General features: G+C 35.9%; 1 protein-coding gene across 2 annotated transcripts in view; it reads right to left on the reverse strand.

The window, feature by feature from the left end:
* The window catches only part of CREB1 (cAMP responsive element binding protein 1), a 71,452-nt gene that overhangs the window by 32,958 nt on the left and 15,364 nt on the right, over positions 1-23,130 (reverse strand). For both annotated transcript variants that reach the window (XM_036757885.1, XM_036757886.1), the window contains exons 2-3: positions 10,681-10,802; positions 7,438-7,584 (exon numbers count right to left, since the gene is read on the reverse strand). In XM_036757885.1, the coding sequence (XP_036613780.1) occupies positions 7,438-7,584; positions 10,681-10,794 (261 nt within the window). In that variant the 5' untranslated portion in view covers positions 10,795-10,802. The remainder of the gene's footprint in view (positions 1-7,437; positions 7,585-10,680; positions 10,803-23,130) is intronic.

Genomic DNA, 23,130 nt, shown 5'->3' on the forward strand with positions numbered 1-23,130 from the left:
TAGCTGCACCTCCCTCACTGCCCCTGAGGCGGTGGCCGAACCTCGAACTCTGTCCCCTGCAGCTTTTCCCACTAACCTTCTCTGTTGTCTTTGGTGTTTGTGGGTTGAGGAGTCTGGTAACTGCCATAGCTCACTGATTCAGGGTGGTAGGGCCTGTACTGCCCGGCTCCTGGTCTGGCTGGTCCTGCTGCCTCCCATGCTGAGCTCCTCTCCCCTCCCCTCCATGTGTGATAGACCCCATCCAGCGACAATCCAGGCTGTCCTGGCCTGGATCCCTGCTTCCCTGTGCTATTTTGTGGGTTCTGCAGTTCTAGAATTTGTTTAGAGATATTTTTTATAGGTTTTTGGAGGGACGTGGTGGGGAGCTCAGGCAAGTCCCTGCTTTCCAGCCGCCATTTTGGCTCCACCCCTGGAAGTAGTAGGTTTACTTTATATTCTGTAATTTCACTTAAGTTGTTATTTCGACTAGTTTAGCTGAATTCTCTTAGGGTTCTTTTAAGATTCTTCATTCTTTTAGGGTTCTCACTATATCATCTACAAAGAATTCTACACTTTATTTCCTTGTTGCCTATTTCTTTTTCTTGTCTCATGGTGATAGCATTTCTAATATAACACCAAGTAATAATGGTGATAATGGGCATCCTTGTTTCAGCCTAATCTAAATGGAAAGGTTTTTACTTTATCTCCATTACAGATAATGGCTACAGATATATTGTACTTATCGTTTTAAGAAAATCTCCATTCATTCCTATGCTTTCTAATGTTTTTTTTTTTTTCAAACAGGAATGGGTGTGGTATTTTGTCAAAAGCTTTTTCTCATCTATTAATATAATCATGATTTTTGTTGTTTTTGTTATTGATACTGGCCAATTGTGCTTGAAGTTTTCCTAATATTCAATCAGGCCTGAATTCCTGATATAAATAGAACCTGGTCATAGTATGTGATCTTTGTGATATATTGTAATCTCTTTGCTAATATTTTATTTAATACTTGTAGTTAATATTTTAAAATTTTAAAGTTTATTTGTATCAATGTTCATTATATTCATTGGACAAACTGGGTTATAGTTGTCTGTTTTTGCTTTCCCTGGTTTAAGTATCAAAATCATATTTGCATCATAAATGGAATTTGGTAGAAATTTTGTGGAAATTTCTTTGTACACTTTACCAAATTTCTTGTACACTTTACCTATTTTTTCAAATACTTTATATAGTACTAGGATCAATTGTTCCTTACGTGTTTGGTAGAATTCACTTGTAAGTCCATCTGGTCCTGGAGATCTTTTCTTAGGGAGCTCATTGATGGCTGCTGAATTTGTTTTTCTAAGACAGCTATTAAAGTATTCTAGTTCCTTTTCTGTTAATCTGGGCAATTTAATATTTTTATAAATACTCATCCATTTCAATTAGATGGTCAGTTTTGCTAGCATTTAAGCTTAGGGTAAAATAATTCCTGATAATTGCTTTAATTTCTTCTTCATTGGTGGTGCAATCAACCTTTTCATTTTTGATACTGGTAATTTGGTTTTCTTATTTTTTAAAATAAAATGGTATTTTATTTTTTAAAATAAAATTAATGGTTTATTTTATTGTCTTTTTACCCCCATAAAACTATCTCCTATTTGGATTAGTTCAATTTTTTTTTAAACTTTCAATTTTATTAATCTTTCCTTTGATTTCCATGATTTCTATTCTGGCGTTTAGATGCGGATTTTTTTCTTTTTCTAATTTTTTAGTCGCATGCCTAATTCATTGATCTACTTTCTCTTGCTGATTTAAGTATTTAGAGATATAAATTTTTCCTTTTGTACTGCTTTGGCCGCATCCCACAACAAATTTTGTTATGTTGTCTCATTGTTGTCATTATCTTTAATGAAATTGTTTCTATGATTTGTTCTGACCCAGTCATTTCTTAGGATTATTTACTTTCCAGTTAATTTTTAGTCCATGCTTCTAAGGGCCTTTATTGAGTTTTTATTGCATTATGGCCCCCAAAGTGTGCATCTAATATTTCTGTGTTTGTGAGGTTTTTATATCCTAATACATGGTCAATTTTTGTGAGTGGGGCATGTAGAGCTGGAAAAAAAGGTATACTCCTATCTATTCCCACTCATTTTTTCCCCAGAGTTGTATCATATGTAACTTTTCTAAAATTCTATTTATCACCTTGATTTCTTTCTTATTTTTTTACGGTTGGACTGTCTAAGTCTGAGAGGGTTAGGTTGGGGTCCCTCACTAGTATAGTTTTACTATCTATTTCCTCCTGTAATTCATTTAACTTTTCCTTTTAAGAATGTGGATACTATGTCATTTGTTGCATATATGTTTAGTCTTGCTATTTACTTGTCTATGGTACATTTCAGCAAACTCCGTTTATCTTTTCTAATTAGGTCTATTTTTGCTTTTGCTTTGTCTGAGGTCATGATTGGTACCCCTGCTTTTTTTTTTTTAACTTCAGTTAAAGCATACTAGACTCTGCTCCAGTCCCTTATCTAACTGTGTATGCTTTTCTGTTTCAAGTGTATCTTTAGTAAACAACATATTAGTGGATTTTGGTTTTTAATCCATTCTACTACTTTCTTGGCCTTTATGGGTGGGTCAATTCCATTCAAATTCAGTTATGATTGCTAACTGTGCATTTCCCTCTATCCTATTCTCTTCTATTTTCTTTAACCCTGTCCTCTGCTTTAAAAAATCTGTTTAGCTTCTGATCACTGACTCCCTTAATTTACCCACCCCTTGCATTCCCTTCTCCCTCCTCCCCCCGCCCCTTTAGCTCTTTCTGCTTCTCTGTTGGATAAGATAAATATCTATAACCCACTGTCTGTGTATATAGATTCTTTAGATTAGAGTGAGGTTCAAGTGTTGCCTGTTCCCTCTCATTTTCCCCTCCATTGTAAAAACTCTTCCTTGTGCACCTCTTTAATGTGAAAAAAATTTCCCCATTCTTCTCCTTTCCCCCTTCTGCCAACACATCTTTTTTTCTCAACCTTTCATTCCTTTTTTTAAATCATCCCAACATAATAGACTCATACCTATGCCTTCTGTCTCCTTCTACCTTTTTTTTTAAAGTTTTTTAAGTTTTTAAGAGTTACATGTATCACCCTCCTATATAGAAATGTAAACACTTTAATCTTTAATAAGTTTTTCATAATTTTTCATTCAAGGTTACCTTTTTAAGTTTCTTGTATTTAAATTTCACATTTTTTTATTTAGTTCTGTTCTTTTCATCAAGAATGCTTGCAAGTCCTCCATTTCATTAAACATACATTTACACCCCCTGTAGGATTATATTCAGTTTTGCTGGGTAGGTATACTTGGTTGAAATCCTAACTCTTCTGCTATTTGGAATATCATATTCCAAACCCTCTGCTCCTTTATTATGGTGGATATTAAATCTTTTGTGATCCTATGGGTCCATGGTGTTTGAATTCTTTCTTTCTAGTTGCCTGCAGAATTTTCTTCATGACCTGGGAGTTCTGAAATTTGGCTGTCATATTCCTAGGAATTTTCATTTTGGGATTTCTTTCAGGAGGTGCCTGGCAGATTCTTACAATTCTATTTTGTACTCTGGTTCTATGCTATCCAGGTAGTTTTACTTTATGATTTTCATATAGTCTCTTAAGGTGTCTAAGGGGTCCCATGACAGCCTCCACCAAATTTTTGCTTACAACTACCTTTTCCTATCCCCAATGCTTTATTTAACCCGTGTCCATGCCAAAGGGCTCTTTAGCTCAATTTATAGCTTTACAATTATTTCAAGGTACTTCATTTGAAAATAAAATTTTAGTTTATCCTATATAGGGATAATAAAGTCACTGCACGACATGTTAAGTGTTTATTAAAAATTGAAGTTACGTGCATTTATACAGTGGAATGGGTTGTCTTTCTTCAAGTGGCCAGTTATAATTATTTTAACAGATTTGGGATCTCACTGGCATCAGTAATTCCGTCTATTGGTGCAAGATCACAAATGACCCATGTTGTTTTATCCAGTGCAATGCCTGACCACAGACTTTCATAAATCTTCTCTTTGTTGTTTACACATACTGGTAATAAATGATAAGGTAATGTAATCAGAAAACAACTTCACCTGCTCACTTTCTTCCTTTCTACAACTCTATTAGGCTCTTCTATAGTTACTATGCTAACACTGTGAAGTGTTCTACACTTGTAATATTATTCATTACCCTGATTTAACAAAACCACATCTCATTAGCATACATACTGCTTCTACCAGTATACATCACACTCAAATCTGTTGCCTCTCATCCTGAATATTCGTTGCCTGTATCATTCTATAGATCCTGTACTGAGAATACATCTGTGCCAGAAACCTTTCTAAGTCATTTAAAGATTTATAACCATGATTTTAAGATATCTTCAGTCATGCTTTATTTCATTCTCTTCTCTTTGATTCCTCTCCTCTGTAGCCTCTTTGCCAATAGACTCAAGGTGCAGAAGGAGACATATTTTTTGGACAAGACCACTGTGTGTATTCATTTTGCTTGAGTATGCTTATTTGTTACAAACTTGTTTTCCCTGCCTTTTCCTTTTAAAATTTCTCCTGGTTTTTAGTTGAGGGCTGACTTGGTTGGGGATAGGAGGAGGGGATGATTTTGGGGGAGTTAAACCATTCTTTTAATTATCTCTCCCTGACCAGTTTTCCAGGTTTGTTTTTGATGTCAGGTATGTTTACATTTGTTCATTTTGTCCTTTGGAATCATTGTTTTCTGTTTGGTCTATTCTAGTTTTAAGGGAGGTGGTTACTTGGGTAAGGCTTACCACTTTCTCTTCAAAGCTCTTTACTCTTCTTCTAATTCTTTGATTAATTTCTTCTAGATGTTCAGATAGTCCTTGTAGAAAAACTGTCTTCTGAGTTACTGCTTGCAGTTGCTAGGTAGCTACACACTCCTTTTGAGAGATCTCTATCTCTACAATAATTTTTTTATATTGCTAGGTATTTTATTGATTTTTTTCATCTCTCTAGCTTTAGATCTTGAAATAGTGCTTTTGGGTGGTGCCCTGGGTCCCCTGGGGTTTCTGCACTGACTTTTATTTCCTAGGGTTAGGTCCTTATGATCTTTGAGATTCAGAATGCTGGACCTGCAGTGCCCTCTGTGGTGTTGCAGGATACAGTGCTAGAAACTGCCAAACCCCTAGATGCTTGGGTTTTCCCAGTCAATGAGCTATCACTCTCTGGGGCAGCTAAGGTCTCAAACCTGGAGCTTTCTCAGGGGACTCTTCACTTTTAATACCTCTGGACATACTCTTAAAGGTTTCTGCGGTACTGATCATGTTGAGAAGCAGGATTTATTTGCCTGCATAGGGACTGGCTTTGCTGGTGGCTTTCTTATGATCTTGCTTATCTTATCTTGCTCACAGGACTCTTTCTGGCTGACATTTTATGCTATTTTAGGGTATAAGAAGTCACTTACTGTAGTTTCTTAACCAATATTCAGTATAGTGCAAATTTCATTGGAAGCACATTATGTGGGAACTGGGAAGTCTATACCTCTTATTCAGACAGGCATCTTAGATCCTTTTATTTTCATACGTAAATGTTCCCTGAAAATATTTACCTTAGCTAGCATTTACGTAAAGCTTTTTTGAATTTGACAATTTCTTGCTGTTTGATGCAACGATACTGTTTGTAATTTTCCTTTCTCTTCCCTGATAATGTTTTGCAAAAGAGTTTATACTCTAAGCTAGTGTTGATCTTGGCTGCTATGTCTCTCTGCTTAGGCAGAAGATAAAAGTAGTTGGTGAGTTTCTAGGCTCTTTTGGTCTCCTCATTTAGGCAACCACTTCATATTGGTTAAACTTCCTTAAGAAATAGTGATAATCAGAGTTAATATCTTTACCTTAGCCACTTTCACAGTTTTTTGAGTCAACACCACAAAACTGATCAGATGGGAGTTTCTGTAATTGAGCATCAGTGGCTTCATATTCGCTTGTTAATGAATTTGACTTTTGCTCTAATCACTTTATGTTCTGGCTGCATGAAAAGAGCCAAGAGTGAAATGGATTCATGTGAATCATTATAAGTCCCTTCCTGTATGTTAAGATATAGTCAATTTCATTTATTTTGTGATGTTGTTCGATGTTTGATATTTTTAATGATTTTGTTGTTTAAAAAAAAATATTAATGATATATCAGTGAGAACAGTCTTAGCAGCATTTGACCCCTAATTTCTTCATTCTGAACCTTATCTTTCAAAATCATTTTCAATGTTTCCTTTTTTCCTCATTTTTGTACTTAAGTCAATGACTATTAAAGCAAATGCTGCCTTTGGCAGGGCTAACGTGTTTTGAGTCTGAGAGGAAAAAACAGTACTTAAAAATTTGTGCGTGTGTTTTTCTAATATTTTAAAAATCTTTTTTATTTGATATTTATTTTCCCCCCAATTACATGTAAAAACAATTCTTAACATGTTTTTTTAAATTTTAAGTTCCAAATTCTCTCCCTCCCTCCTTCAGAAGGCAAGCAATTTGATATAGATTATACCTGTTATGTCATGCAAAACACATTTCCATATTAGTCATTTTGTGAAAGAAAACAGACAAAAAACACAAAGGAAAATAAAGTTAAAAAAAGCGTGCTTTGATCTGCATTCATACTCCATCAGTTCTTTCTTTAGAGATGGATTGCATTTTTCATCTTTAAGTCCTTGTGAATTGTCTTAAAATCATTGTATTGCTGAAAATAGCTACGTTATTCACAGATGATCACCGTATAATACTGCTGTTACTATGTACGATATTCTCCTGGTTCTGCTCATTTCTTCTTGCGTCAGTTCATGTAAGTATTTTTCTGAAAGCATCCTGTTCATCTGTGCAATACTATACAACAGTATTCTATCACAATCATATACCACAACTTGTTTAGCCATTCCCCCAGTTGATGGGTATTCAATGGTACTTTTTTTTTTTTTTTGCATCTTGTCAGGATGTTAAATACTCAAACTAATTAGATATCTATGAGCATGGTCCCTGAGATTCTCATTCTCGGCTAAAAGTTTTTCTGCTACCCCATCTAATTGAAGCAGGGACATTTCACTTTAGAGGAGTGGTTGAAGTCAGTCAAAGTTTGAATCAAAATTTAATACCATATTTAATACCATAATAGCTGTCCCTTCAATACCTTAACCAAGCCAAATGCTGAGAGCTGAAATGCCTGGTAGAATAATACAGTCTGATTCTGTCTCTACATTATTTGGGAAGTATGGTAGATACAAGAGAATAGATACTGACCAAAAGAAAAAAGGAAAAAAAATCACAGCAAGGAGGGGTAGGCACAGGAAACAAGTGTTTACTCTAAGATAAGATCACACCACCATGTATGTTTGAATTGTCACTGGTTTTTAAAAAAGGAGATCAGTAAGGTTGTATTGCAGCTTATACCTGTGCAGACCGAAAACTCCTTCATATGCATACCTGAACAGTTTGGACTTGTGGAGACTGAATAACTGATGGCTGGGCTGCCTGAATAACTCCATGGACTTGAACAGTTTGCCCATTAGGGAGCTGCACTAAGGTCACTGTTGGAGCAGATGAAGTTGCATGAGCTGCTGGCATAGAAACCTACAAAAATAGAGAAAATGTTATAACAGATACATTAGGGCTAATAATAGTAGCTCAAAATCACGTAGCCCTTTATTAGATAGCAGTTCACGTGACAAAATTTAAGAGTTTTAGTGAATTTTACAGGCTCAATAAGCCAACAGTATGATACAGAAGCAAAAAAAAAGCTAATGGTATTATAGACTGCATTATGAGTGGCGCAGTAACCCAGGTCTTAGCCCAGTGCTTCTCACATAGCACTTAATTCACATAGTGCTTCATAAATGTTTATGGAGTGAATGAATGAATGAATGTAGTCCCCTTGTATTCTGCTCTGCTTAAAGCATATCTGGAGAACTGTGTTTAGTTCAGACTCCAGAGTTAGGAAGGGTAGCAATATGATGTAGAACAAACAGGATGATGAAGGGCCTCAAGTTTATGCCACATGAAGAATAAATGGACTGGAGATGTTTAGGCTGGAGAAGAAAATAATTAAGGGAAACAACAGGATTTGAAAGGCTGTCACATGGAAGAGGAATCAGAAATGTTCTTCTTGGCCTCAAAGGGCAAGAATAGGAACAATGGATATAAGTTGTAAAGTTAATTTAGGTTTGATGTAAAGAAAAATCTTCTAATAATCTCAGTAAAGCTGTACAAAGGTAGAATGAATATGCTACCTTGGTTCCCCTTTGCTGAAGGTCATCAAGCAAGGGATTGACTACTCCCTATCAGATTCTGTTTTCAGAAATGGTTTGAACAAGATGGCCTTTAAGGTTCCTTCCAATTTGGAAATTCTGATTCTGTGTACTATTTTCACAACAACTCATGAGCTTATTAAGTGCCAAGCACTAATACCCTTATTTTACCAAGATTAAGTGATTTTCCTTGAATCACAGAAGTGGAAAAGATCAGTAGGTCCTAAAACTTTAAAATTCTTCCCTCTGTACCAATCATTTTCAAAACTAAAATTATTTTCAACAATAAAAATATGATATCAATTGAGAAATATTTTACTACATACAAGAAAACAGTTATGAAATGTCATTTTTAAAAAATTACTAAATATACTTGTTTCTTCTTCTTCTATTATTTGATCTACAGAAGACCCTGCAGGAACAAAATGAAGCACTTTGCATAGTTTCAAACTTTGGATTTAGCTTTAAAATGACATCTCCATTATCAATGTTAGAAGTAACTGAAATGTAAGAATTAATTTTTTATACTATTAAACATTATTTTGTAAAGTTGTAATAAACAAAGATACTCTCAAAGGGAGGTTAAATGTTTCTAAAACAAATTTACAACAAAAGATTTAGTTAAGTTATATATGTAACTTACAAATAAATTGTTAATCATTTAATTAATGTAAAAAATATTCTATTACAAATGAGTCCAATACTTCTCCCTTGTAGATCAGTAGACAGTGTGGGAATAAACCCATGTTAAAAGTCCTTTGTTAGTCTGGGATTAACACATATAAATACGAGATTCTTTTTTCTACTTGGTTTCAGAGAGTAAGTTGATATAACCTACAGAGCTACAAGGGAAATGGGTGAATTTCTACCTAGACACAATGCTTTTCATGTATCTTTAATTCATGAGTTTATATTAAAGTCTCTTTATATGTGTAAATAATGCTCAAAATATATTAATAGTTTTTTCTTGATATTAAAGAATAACAACGACCAGAAACATAAGGAGGAAACTGATGTCAACACAGAATACACATGTTTAAAAACCTCGAGGGGTGAATGAAAAAGGTGATACTTCATATTTAGGAAATAAATAATGAATATATCTTAATAGGCCTATGAAGATATAATTTCATAGGTAGAATGGCAAATATAAGTAGCCAGGACAAAGTCAAAGAAAAGACAATACTTTATAGGGGATTATTTTTTGGTCTTGACTTGTGATTTAATTGCTATGGAACAATTAAACCCCCCTTCAACAGAAGCTTAAGAAACTCCTACCAATATGAAGGGGCAATTGTTTGCAACTTTCAAGCTTAGAGAACTGGCTAGGTCATTGCAAGTTTAAGTGCCTCACTCAGGTTCACAGCCAGCTAGTATACAGAAGAGGTAGGTGGTAAGAAGGCACCAACCCTTGACCTTCTGTCTCCAAGGCTGGCCCTTTATTCATATGCCACTTTCTTATGTCTCTTTAAGTTTGTTATGTTAAAATGTGTTTTAATAATAATTGATTTATATAGTGCCTCAAGTTTGCAAAATGTTTTATGTCCATTCCCTCATCCACACCTCTTAACAATTATATGAGGAGGATACTATATGGTGATTATCAGAGGCAGGTGGATGGTACAGTAGACAGTGAAAGAACTGGAATCAAAAAGACTTGAGAACAAATCCAGCCTCAGACTCTTACTAGCTGTGTGATCCTTAGCAAGTTACCTAACTTATGACCACCTCTATTTCCTCATCCATAAAAAGGTGATAATACCAGCACCGATACTTCCTAGGGTTGTTGTGAGGATCAAGTGAGATATTATTGGTAAAGCGCTTTGCAAACCTTAAAATACTATATAAATGCTAGCTATATCATCATCATCATACAAACAAGGAAACTGGTTCGCACGAACTAAATGTCATGCCTATGTTCACCTAGGCTACCATCAGAGATGAAATTTTAATCTAAGCCTTCCTACTATGACTACTCCACTATCTATCATATTATATTGTTTTCTGTTTGTAGACAAAAGATATGAAACTACTATTTTGGAAACTTACATGTTTGAATAAAGTAATGAAGTTATTTATTACTTGTCCTGTCTTCTGGGTTATAAACAAACAGCACTCCAGAGAAACAGAAATAATGAAAAAAGAATGTTTTCCTCTAAACAGACAACACTTTCTAAGTATTAGGAAAAAAGAATATTTAAAAATCATAACTGTAGAATTATTAAACTTTGTATAACAATGGGTACGTTTCAGTTTTGTTATGTGAATAGCAGTTTACAAGAATTATGTTTATCTAAAGGAAAATAATTTTTAAAATTGTGTTTCTCCATTCATTCTAGTTATTCCACTATAATAGAAATTTTGTTTTAATTCAAAACACACAATTATACAGCTTAATGAAAATTTCAAAATTATCTTATACCTGTGCTAATGTTGCAATCTGTGGTTGTGTTTGTACAGCCATCTGTTGATTTTCTGCCTCCGTTACAGCTGCATCGCCACTCTGTTGGGTCTCTGCACCAGATTCCATTGTCATTTAGTTACCTATAATCATAGTGAAATATATTCTTAAATATTGATGTGCCTTTTTAATGGTTCTATAAGCATTTCCTGACTCATGAATGGGTCATATTTCAAAAAGCATTTGTAAAAAGTTGTCTAGAGCTCTGACTAGTGAGGCTCTAATAATTGTGTTTAAGTTCCCAGCGATCTCAAATACCCTACTTCATGAAATATTGCAAAAGTACCATGCAGTTTCTAATTATTGTTATATAAAAATAGGTTTGGAGTTGCAACTGGGAAGTAGGGATGCCAGGAATACAATTTTCCTGCTAGACCTAGACATCTGAAGAAACTCTTTCTCTTCCTTCACTCCTCATCTTAGAACTGAAGCACAGAAAATATTTTGATGATATGTGAAGCAGGTGGGAGTTCTGGGGGTGGGAGGAGGGTAAATAGTAGACAAAGAGCTCTCATAAGAGATGGAAAGGGCACAGAGGCTCACACCGCCATGAATAGGGGTGCTTAAGAATCTGAGTGCCATGACTGATGTCACTTGGGGGAAGGAAATTAATGCCTAGAAGCAGTGGTAGTAGAGAGAAGGAATGGGATGGGCAAGTCAGAGGGTTTAAAAAGGACCCTGATGTCCAATCTACTATCTCTCACCAAATGCAAGAATATCCTCTACAAACATCTCTGGCCAGATGATTGATAACATAGCTCCTGCTTAAACAATCTGCCGATGAGGAAAACTCAGTAACAAGGCCACTCATCCTTCTCCACTCCATGAGTTACGTTCTTTTTTCTACAGTTACACAAAGTAAATCTATTTTTCTTTTTTATGAGGAAAAAATATTTGAAGACAATTATTGCAGGCATCATTTCCCCCTGTTCTTATAACTGTTCCTCATGTAACATTCAACGAATTCAATTCAATTATTAACCATCTATACATTTAAGGTATTGTGCTGAAAGATGAAAAACAACAATTCTTATGCTCAAGGACCTTACTAAGTCTAGCATATTATACTACTATACAGTTTTATAAAGTGTTTCCCTCACAACAATTCTGAAACTTGGAATCTGATAAGGTAAGTGACTTGCCTGGCTCACAGCTAGCAAAATGGCTAAGTCTGGGCTTAAACCCAGTTCTTCTGACTCCAAATATAGGGTTTTTCAAACCGCCACTGCACCACTGGCTACCTTTTTCTAAAACATGCTATAAGCATGTTGCTTTTTGTTATTGGTTCCTCTTAAAATGGGGTTCCTACAACTGAATGTAATATTTAAGATCCATTTAGACCAGTGTGGAATTTAGTGGGACTATAAACTGCTTTAATCTGGACAGTATACTTCTGTTGATGCTGCTTAACTTTATCAGTTTTTTAGGCAGTTATACCACACTATAGTCTATATGTAGCATAGCTTGTAGTCAAGTTTTTCCCACAAGAATTGACATCAAACTATCTTTCAAATCCTGTACTTGTACAACTAATTTCTGGAACTTAAGACAAAATTTTATATGTATCTCAATCAAGCAACGTTTTATTGATTTTACCCTATCATTCCAGTGATTTTTCTGAATCTTGACTCTATATTCCAGCTTATTTCTTCAGCTTTGTGTAACTTTCAAATATGAAAGGCATGGCTTTATGTGTCTTTATTCAAATTATCTGTAATATGAATGGTTCTGGACTAAAGACTCAGTTAATAACTCACTTGTGTACTTCAATTTAAATGAACAAATATTAATAAATATTCTTTGACTTTTCAACCTGCTTAGAAATTCACATAATATCCTAAGTCCTGTTGAAATTCAGGTACAATATGTATCGACAACACTATGCTAAGTCAAATGTTTTTCAGACCTGAAATAGATCTAATGAGCAAAAGAACCAATCACTTCACAAACATTCATTAAAAGCCCACCTACATCCAGGGAAACACCGTGCCTCTTTCCAAGGAGGGATTGTTTCTTTTCCAGGTATTTCTGACAGCTGGTGTTTAGCAGTGCTTTAACATTTGCAAAGTGCTTTTTTACATGCATTACAGCACTTGGTTTTCACAAGTCCTGTGAGTGCAGCTATTATCTCCATTTTAGAGATGAGGAAACTAAGGCCAAGAGGAAAGGGCATGAGAGGATCACTTACACTTATGTACATATGAATTAGTAACTAAATAATTGTGCTCAGCACTTTACACCACCACGATGTACTGCTTGCTCTTCAGTATTATACTTATCTTAAAGACTACTATACCTGTTTCTAGCAATGGAAGTAACATTTTATGGCAACTAATTAAAATGGAAATGGAAATATTTCTACTTGCAGAAATGAATATAAGTATTTTGAGAGTAAAATGAGTCATATGTCAACCAAGAATATCTCATATCACCTCCAATGCTTAAGAAATTCAAAGCATCAAGAATAAATTTCAAACCATAATTCTGATAGCTTATTAACCGGATATTTTTATGAGCAATTATCACTAAAATAACATTTGACTTGTGGCAAACTGTCATCACAAATTCTTGCATTTTACATTCACCTACAAATAAGCTTTACATAGGCTAGGGGTTTTGTTATTTTGGGGGAATCGGACCTGTCATTTCACGAATATAGGGTATTCTCAAATGAGGAAAATCCCTCTACATTCTGATCAGCATTTAAATCTGTAACTATAGTCAGTCTCCACAAAGAGAGAGATGCTTTGAGAGATTATGTGACTCATTCAAAGTCATCGAGATAGAACTTGAATATGGGTTTTCTGACTCTAAGTCTCTCTCTCTAACCATTAGGATGCTTCTCTGAAGCAACTAATACTCTTAAGAGTTGTGTTAGGTGGAGTCAAGATGGTGGCTGGAAAGCAGGGACTTGCATGAGCTTCCTGCCAGGTCCCTCCAAAAACCTATAAAAAATGGCTCTGAACAAATTCTAGAACTACAGAACCCACAAAATAGCAGAGAGAAGCAGGGATCCAGCCCAGGACAACCTGGATAGTCGCTGGGTGAGGTCTATCGCACACAGAGCTGGAAGCAGAGCTCAGTGTGGGCTGCGGCAGGACCAACCAGACCAGGAGCAGAACAGGCCCTAGCGCCCTGAATCAGTGAGCTGTGGCAGTTACCAGACTTCTCAACCCACAAACACCAAAGACAACAGAGAAGGTTAGTGGGAAAAGCTGCGGGGGGACAAAGTAGAAGGAGTTTGCGGTTCAGCCCTCCCCCCCACCCTGGTGGAGGGGGTGGTGCAGCTACAGAATTACAGCTGCAGTTGCTTCAGGCCCCAGGTCCACCTGGTGGGAGGAATTAAGTGGTGGATCAGAGCAGGAGTGCAGAGCCTGCTTAAGATCTCAGTCAGGTCCAGGCTGGTGGTTCTTGGGGAAGGAGGAATGCTGGTGTGGCAGAGCTGGCTGTATAGAAATAGCTCTGAAAACAACAGCACATCCCTGCAAGCTTGGAACAAAGTACTCTTTACTCTACAAGCAGTCATATCCCAACAAAAAATTCAAGGGTCAATTAAGTTGGTTGAGAACATGGCCAGGCAGTAAAAACATACTCAGATTCAGTCCCAGACTTTGGAATCTTTCTTTGGGGACAAAGACGACCAAAACATATTCAGCCAGAAGAAGTCAACAAAGTCAAAGAGCCTACATCAAAAGCCTCCAAGAAAAACATGAACTTGTCTCAGGCCATGGAAGAGCTCAAAAAGGATTTGGAAAAGCAAGTTAGAGAAGTAGAGGAAAAATTGGGAAGAGAAATGAGAATGATGCGAGAAAACCATGAAAAACAAGTCAATGACTTGCTAAAGGAGAATCAAAAAAATATGGAAAAAAATACTGAAGAAAACATCAACTTAAAAAATAGACTAAGTCAAATGACAAAAGAGCTCCAAAAAGCCAATGAGGAAGAATGCCTTGAAAGGCAGAATTAGCCAAATGGAAAAGGAAGTCCAAAAGACCACTGAAGAAAATACCACCTTAAAAATTAGATTGGAGCAAGTGGAAGCTAGTGACTTGATGAGAAATCAAGATATTATAAAACAGAAACAAAGGAATGGAAAAGTTTAAGACAATGTGAAATATCTCATTGGAAAAACCACTGACCTGGAAAATAGATCCAAGAGAGATCATTTAAAAATTATTGGACTACCTGAAAGCCATCATCAAAAAAAGAGCCTAGACATCATCTTCCAAGAAATTATCAAGGAGAACTGCCCTGATATTCTAGAGCCAGAGAGTAAAATAGAAATTGAAAGAATCCACAGATCGCCTCCTCAAAAAGATTCCAAAAAGAAAACTCCTAGGAATATTGTCACCAAATTCCAGAGCTCCCAGATCAAGGAGAAAATACTACAAGCAGCCAGAAAGAAACAATTTGGGTATTGTGGAAAAACAATCAGAATAACCCAAGATCTAGCAGCTTCTACATTAAGGGACTGAAGGGTTTGGAGTACGATATTCTGGAGGTCAATGGAACTAGGATTGAAACCAAGAATCACCTACCCAGCAAAACTGAGTATCATGCTCCCAGGCAAAATATGGACTTTCAATAAAATAGAGGACTTTTAAGCTTTCTCAGTGAAAAGACCAGAACTGAATAGAAAATCTGACTTTCAAACACAACAATCAAGAGAAGCATGAAAAGGTAAACAAGAAAGAGAAATCATAAGGGACTTACTAAAGTTGAACTGTTTGGTTTACATCCTTACTTGGAAAGATGATGTGTATGATTCATGAGACCTCAGTACTAGGGTAGCTGAAGGGAATATGCATATGTATGTATATGTGTGTGTGTGTGTGTGTGTGTGTGTGTGTGTGTGTATAGAGGGTACAGGGTGAGTTGAATATTAAATATGAAGGAATGATATCTAAAAAAGTAAAATCAAATATAGGGATGAGAGAGGGAGAAAGGGAGAGATAGAGTGGGTTAAATTATCTTGCATAACAGTGGCAAGAAAAAGCAGTTCTGTAGGAAGGGAAGAGGGGGCAGGTGAGGGGGAATGAGTGAATCTTGCTCTCATTGGATTTGACCTGAGGAGGGAATACCATACATACTCAATTGGTCATCTTACTCCACAGGAAAGAAGGAGGAAGAAGATAAAAAAGGGGGGGATGATAGAAGGGAGGGCAGATAGGGGGAGGAGGTAATCAAAAACAAATATTTTCGAAAAGGGTCAGGGTCAAGGGAGAAAAGTCAATAAAGGGAGATACGACAGGAAGGAGCAAAATATAGTTAGTCTTTCACAACATGAGTATTGCGGAAGGGTTTTACATAATGATACACATGTGGCCTAGGTTGAATTGCTTGCCTTCTTAGGGAGGGTGGGTGGGGAGGGAAGAGGGGAGAGAATATGGAATTCAAAGTTTTAAAAACAGATGCTCAAAAACAAAAAAAGTTTTTGCATATATCTAGGAAATAAGATATACCAGCAATGGGGTGTAGGAATTTATCTTGCCCTACAAGAAAGGAAGGAAAAAGGGGATGGGAAGGGAGTGGGGTGACAGAAGGGAGGGCTCACTGGGGAACGGGGCAACCAGAATATATGCCATCTTGGAGTGGGCGGGAGGGCAGAAATGGGGAGAAAATTCGTAATTCAAACTCTTGTGAAAATCAATGCTGAAAACTAAATATATTAAATAAATTAAATAAAAAAAAAGAGTACTAGACTTTGAGTTAAGATCTGGGTTTGATGAATTTTGATCTGCCACGTACTACTTGTATTACCTTGGATGAGTCATTTAAACTCATTGTGCCTCAGTTTCCTTACCCACATATGAAATGAGGATACATATTCTGCCTGATCCCTAAAATTGCTTCAAGATCTACATGTGTAATTCTGTAACTCTTATTATTTGGACATTTGCCAAATTCAAACTTGAATCAGAAAATAAAAAGCTATTTTTTCTAATTAAAAGGAAAATTAATCTGGGAAAAAAAAAGAGTTGTGTTAGGGTACTGAGTTGTTAAGTGACTTGCCCAGTTTTCTGGTAAATTTTTTTAAGGAAAGAAGCCATAACATTTTTAAATACTCCTCTAATCCTAGTAAAGTACTTAGCACAGAGTGGTAAGTCAAATATTTCTTGCTATTTTAGGCATATCTATTTTCCTACTTTCCTAACATTTATGAAAATGAAATGTATTACCATATGTGAGAAAGTATTTACTAAAGCGTATCTCAAGAAAAAAAATAAATGTGATATATGTATGTAAACACATACACACACACACACATATACCATACTTCCCCAGGTATTAAGACACTCCCATGTATAAGACGCACATTAATTTTGGGGCCCAAAATTTGAAAAAAAAATGTATTACATAAAGTTATCGAACTCAAGTTTCATTTATCTGCTCATAGCTTTCAGGCATCTTTTGGGCAAGTCTGGTGACCCTGAAGCACCATTTGTGTCCTCCTTTGAAATCAGTAAATTCTTTTTCATCAGCAACTCTTCTTGCCTCCTGCTGCACCATCTTTGTGGACACGGAAATTCCAATTGCCCTTTGCTCTTCAATCCCCTCCCTAAATCAGGCCATTTTGCTGACTTGCCTCTCATGGCCTTCTTCTCCTGTGGCGTTTTCAGTAGGGTTTCCTCTTCCTGTAGCCAGTCTCGGCTTGTTTTCTCACTTGGAGGAGGACCAAACTTACGTTCGGCAGCACGATTTCCATTCACTTTTGCAAACTGGATCACTTTTAACTTGAATTAAGACCTGTACGACAGTCTTTTCTGAGTCATTTCTGGGCAGAACGTGGCAAAATGTAACCTAACGTACCAGTAACAAATGCGAAACAATAAGCGCAAAGACAACAAGAGTGAAAAAGCGGGAAATGCAAGTAAAAAAAAAATCTACAACCATGTATAAGATGAACCCAGTTTATAGACCCCAAATTTTTTAAAAAAGGGTGTGTCTTATACATGGGGAAATAAGGGACATATAAATAAATCTGAAAATAATAGCAATGCCTTTTTAAAAAAATTATGAGACTTATCTCATTCTCTCATTGTGAGAAAAATCAAATTGAATTTTTTGACAGGTTAGTAGCCTTAAATAGGAAAAAAGGGTTCCCAATTCTATTATTAAAAAAACCCTTCAAGTGTTTTAACTATTCTATTTTTTGTTGGTTACTTAATTCAGTTGGTTAGAATGCAGCACTGAGATAAGGAACAAAGTTTCATGATCAAAGACTGCCTCCACAACTCCATCACAAACTATCTAACAAATGTGTGTTATGTACACACACATACGTCCGTATCTAAGACCTTACAAGTACAGACAAGTCAGTACATTTTCACATCCACCACTGGAAAAACATTCCAAATGAATAACTTACTCATTAACGAGTAGCATATTTACAAACAATAATAGATAACAAGACATTATTAAAATATACTAATAAAAGGCACAGATCCAAATCAACTCATTCCATTGATCAAAAAACCTGCAGTGGCTCCATATTGCCTCTACAATAAAACACAAATTCCTGATCCCAATATAACTCCAACCTACATCTCTAGCCTCATTTCATCTTATTTCAGTTCATGTACTCTGTGTTCTGGACAAGTTAGAGTACTAGCTGTTTTCCTGAACTCAACGTGTTATCTCACTCCTTTCTACACTCATCCAGGTACCAGTTACATCTGTCCCCCTCCCACTTTTTTCCCCAAGTGAGTTCACTTGTGCTTTTCAGAATCCTTACAGTGCCCCTTCCCTTGTGAAATCTTTTATGATCCTAACTACACTTCCCTCAGCTAATAGTGTGTTCTATCTCCTCAACTATTCCTAAAACCATTATGATCTCTTCTTTCCCTTTTCACTCCCTACACTTATATTTATCTGTATGGATGCTGTATTGTAAGTAAAATATGATTTCCCTGGGGGCTTTTAAATGCCCTTGTGTTGTCAGTATTTGATAGCATAATGACTGGAAGAATGGGTGCTTAATAATTAGTCCAAAGGAAAAACATTAAAAATAATTTCTAAGCTACTGTTAACATAAGCTTTGCCTGGCACATAGGAGATGCTTAACACATGTTTACTGACTGTTTTTATAACAAAAACTTGGTAGAAAAAGAATTATGTCAAATATATAAGAAAAAGAGTCATTCCCTTGTAGGTAGTGGTCATAGGATATGAAAAGGAAATTTTCATGAGAAAACAAAGCTATTGGCATTCCTAGGGAAAAAATACCCTAAAATACTAACAAGAGAAATGCAAGTAAAAATAACTATGGAACACAGTAACCATAGCTGTAAATGTGAATGGAATGAACTCACCCATAAGATGGAAGCAGACAGCAGAATGGATTAGAAACCAGAATCTAACAATATTTTGTTTAAAGAAACACACTTTAAAGAGAAAGGCACACAGAGTTAAAATAAAGAGCAGGAGCACAATCTGTTATGTTTTAGCTGAGGTAAAAAAGGAAAGGGCAGCAAAAACAGATCTAATTAAAGAAGATAATCAGGGAAAACTATATTACGCTACAAGGTACCAGAGAAAACGAAGTAGTATCAATACTAAACATAATGGCACCAAATGGCAGAGCATCCAAATCCTTAAAGTTGTTCACAAACAAAACCAATGCAGCCGAAATTAAAAGGAAAGCAGGAAATGGTGTGAGGAGATTTTTTACATTAAGTTTCTTTAATAGAGTCTCATTTCTCAAATATATTTAGGGAACTGAGTAAAATTTATAAAAATAAGAGCCGTTCCCCAATTGATAGTCAAAGGATATGAAAAGGTTGTTTTCAGAAGAGGAAATCAAAGCTATAGTTGTGAAAAAAGTGCTTTAAATCACTATTGATTAGAGAAATGCAAATTAAAACATCTCTAAGGAACTACCTCAGACCTATCAGATTGTGTAACATGACAGAAAAGGAAAATGACAAAGTGGAAGTGGAAAAATAGGGACAGATAGTGAGCGAAACATAACCTTTTTGGGGGTCCCAAATCTATAAATCCCTAAATCTGTAAACTGAGGGGACTGGACTAAAAGGCTTCTATGGGTCCTTTGAACTTTCAATCTATGAAACCATAAAACACAACTTCAGAATCATCACAATTGCAGCTGAAAATGTAAGTTCAGAGGCCATCTAGTCCAACCCATAGTCGATAGAGACTCTCCACTACAACAAACCCAGTAAGTGTGAAAAATAGCCTTTGCGTGAAGACTTCCAACTTCTTGAAATAGTTCATTCTTTAGATACAGCAAATCTAAGTTTGCCTACAGTTCATCATATAGATACAACAAACCTAAGTTTGTCTATTTAGAATTTCCACCCACTATCACTCATTCCAGTTTAGAGAAACCAAACAGCAAAGTCTCTCTTCTACATAATATCCCTTTAAAACAAATAGATGTCTCCCCTAAGGCTTCCACCAATCCTCATATGGCATAAACTTGAGGTTTCTCCCAATTCCAATTACCTTTTCCAGAATACTGTCCAGGTTAGAAATACCCTGAATAAGCTGTAGTACCCCAAATGAATATGATAGCCTAGTTGTGGTTTGACCAGGAAAGACTACAGAGGACTTTCATATCACTCTTTTCCAGGAAGGTATGCCTCCCTCTCAATGAGGGAGATTGGATGAGCCTTTTGAGCTGTCATGTCATTCATTCACTTATGTTGGACTTATTGTCCATTACAAAACTCAATTATTTTCAAACTTTTGTCTCCTCATGTCTCTGTCATTTTATAACTGCTCAGTCACCCTGTACATTTATACTTAATCCACTTTCAACCTGCTTTATTTGGCCAAATGTTCTAGCTTGCCAACAGCATTTGGGATTTTATTAACCTCTGTATTAACCATCTTTGACAAGCAAAATCGCTTGTGAACTTGAGAGGCAATGCTTTTATCCAAACCACAGACCAAGAAGGATGATTATGAATTTTCCAAGATTATATATCCTTTCCCGCCTTTGTGTGTTCATCCAGGCTCTGGTACAGAGTGGGAACACAATTCCTCATTATCCCTCCTCTTTGAAATCCTTCAAGGACCAACATAAGCAGCACCTTTCCAACCAAACCATTCATTCCTGTTTTCCTCTTCCTGAAAGTAATTTCACTCTCAAATTTTCAGTGGCACTTTTGACAAATCTCTCCTTTGCCCTTATTACATTTTAACTAGGGAAAGCACAGTCAGTATAAGGAAAGAGTACTACAACAAAAGTCAGGAGAGACTTGAATTAGAATCCCATCTCTGCTAATTATTAGTGTTTAAGGTATTAAAAAATCATTTAATCTTTCTGATCCTTCATTTGCTAATCTATAAAAAAGAGAAAATAATACCTAACAGGGCTGTGAGGATCAAATAAGATAATGTCTATATAGTGCTATATAAATGTCAGGTGTTGTTACTACCTTGTATCATGCCTATTTGTGCAGTTTTGTCCTCCCCCATTAGATTAAAATTCCCTTGAGGGAAGGGATGAAACAGTTTTTCAGGATCTATCATAGTATACTGTATATAGTAAATGCTTAATAAATATTGCACTGAATTCCTGTTCAATGAATCCTAGTTTGATCCTTACCTCATTATGGACTATCTTGGGTCTGCTCCCTCAACCCCAAGCCCATAGCTAGAATAAGAGATAAGTACTTAAAGAATATAAGTATCCATAAGAATAGAACAAATCCTCTGAAATAATATAGAAGGGGAAAACACTTTCGCATAAACAAATTCTGAATGACAAACAGTATCCCAAGATTTACTAAAAATAAGCCACAAACTCCCCCAAAGCAAACATCCAATACAAGAAACTGGCATCATCATTTGCTTTCTCCTGCTTTCAGATTTTGACTTGAGGTGGTAATCCTAGAAGCACCAGCAACTTGATCTTTTAAACAAAAATCATTAATATTTTAAAATGTATATTATCAAGATAAAACAAAATTGAACTTTTCTATTTTTATTCACTAATCCCTTTTTTTAACCCTCTACCTGGTAGTACCTTCTTTCTTTATAGAAGGGTCAGTCTAGTATGGTACTGTGGATTCCCCACCCGGAAGTAAATTATTTGACCTTTCTGAGCCCTGGTTTCCTCAACTCTAAGAGCAACATTCTGTAAGAAAGCAGAATACCAAAGTAAAACAAACACCAACTTATTTTACCACGGAGGCCCACTTACCCCAGCATTTGCTGAATGAGAAAATAGACGTGAAGGGCTTGCAAACTTGCCATATGTAAGCCATTATCTTTTAGAAAGAGTGGTGACCAGCATATAACAATAGGTAAAATAAAACAGAGTTTGTGCAGAACAATACCAACCTAAATGTTTATTAAGATAAAGCTAAAGTTCTCTTTAGGAGCCTTTTGCATACTAAAATGGTGCTTGCTGATACAAGTAAAATAATTACTGTTGGAGAACAGCTGGTTGAAGCAGTTCAGTCATTACGATTTATATGGAGAAAATACTAGGTTCACAAGGTAGTATGCTAGATTCCATGGAAATAAACAGATTTATTCAGGTGGTTTATGATTTAGTTGGGGAGCTAAGCCATACTAAGAATAAAATATCATTTACTGTCTTGTATTGTCAAGTACACTATAAAATGACAGTCAATAAGTACTCTAAGAGTTCATAATAGACAAAAATCACTTCTGGCTTCAGTGGTCACCATTTTTAGCCTTAGTTTCCTTACTCATGAAGTGGGGAAAATACTTACAGTATTTCATATTATGTGTGAATATTTCATATTCATATGTGAAGAAACTCTGTAAATCTTAAAGCACCATATAAATGGGAGCTATGATTATTCTTGGATGAAGCAGAGGGGGAAAGGGAAAGAAACACTGCAGGATTAGAAAAACAGTATTGTTACAGCATGGGGTAAGTGAACATGTGGCCAGAGTAGGTTTTCTCACATTGGAACTATGAGAAAGAAGGTTGGTACTCTGTATAATGGAACGGCTAGAAAAGCCTACTAATAGCAGCAATCCCACAAATCTGAATTTAGGGTCTGCTGTTCTTTAAAACATATGTGACAAGTTCTGAGGACAAGAGCTTTATCTTACTTATTTCTGCAATTCCCAAGGATATATAGGACCTAGTAGACACTTAATAAATAGATGAACAAAGTATCAAGTAGAGCAGTGGATTCTGAATCAGGAAGACTTTGGTTAGAAAGAATTCTGCCTTAGACACTTAGACAAGTTCTGAGGACAAGAGCTTTATCTTACTTATTTCTGCAATTCCCAAGGATACAGGACCTAGTAGACACTTAAATAGATGAACAAAGTATCAAGTAGAGCAGTGGATTCTGAGTCAGGAAGACTTTGGTTAGAAAGAATTCTGCCTTAGACACTTAATAGTTGTATAACCCTGAGCAACTCACAACCTCTCTTGTGATTCAGTTGGACTTCTCTAAG

This window comes from Trichosurus vulpecula, chromosome 4, assembly GCF_011100635.1.
Source record: "Trichosurus vulpecula isolate mTriVul1 chromosome 4, mTriVul1.pri, whole genome shotgun sequence".
Classification (NCBI taxonomy): domain Eukaryota; kingdom Metazoa; phylum Chordata; class Mammalia; order Diprotodontia; family Phalangeridae; genus Trichosurus; species Trichosurus vulpecula.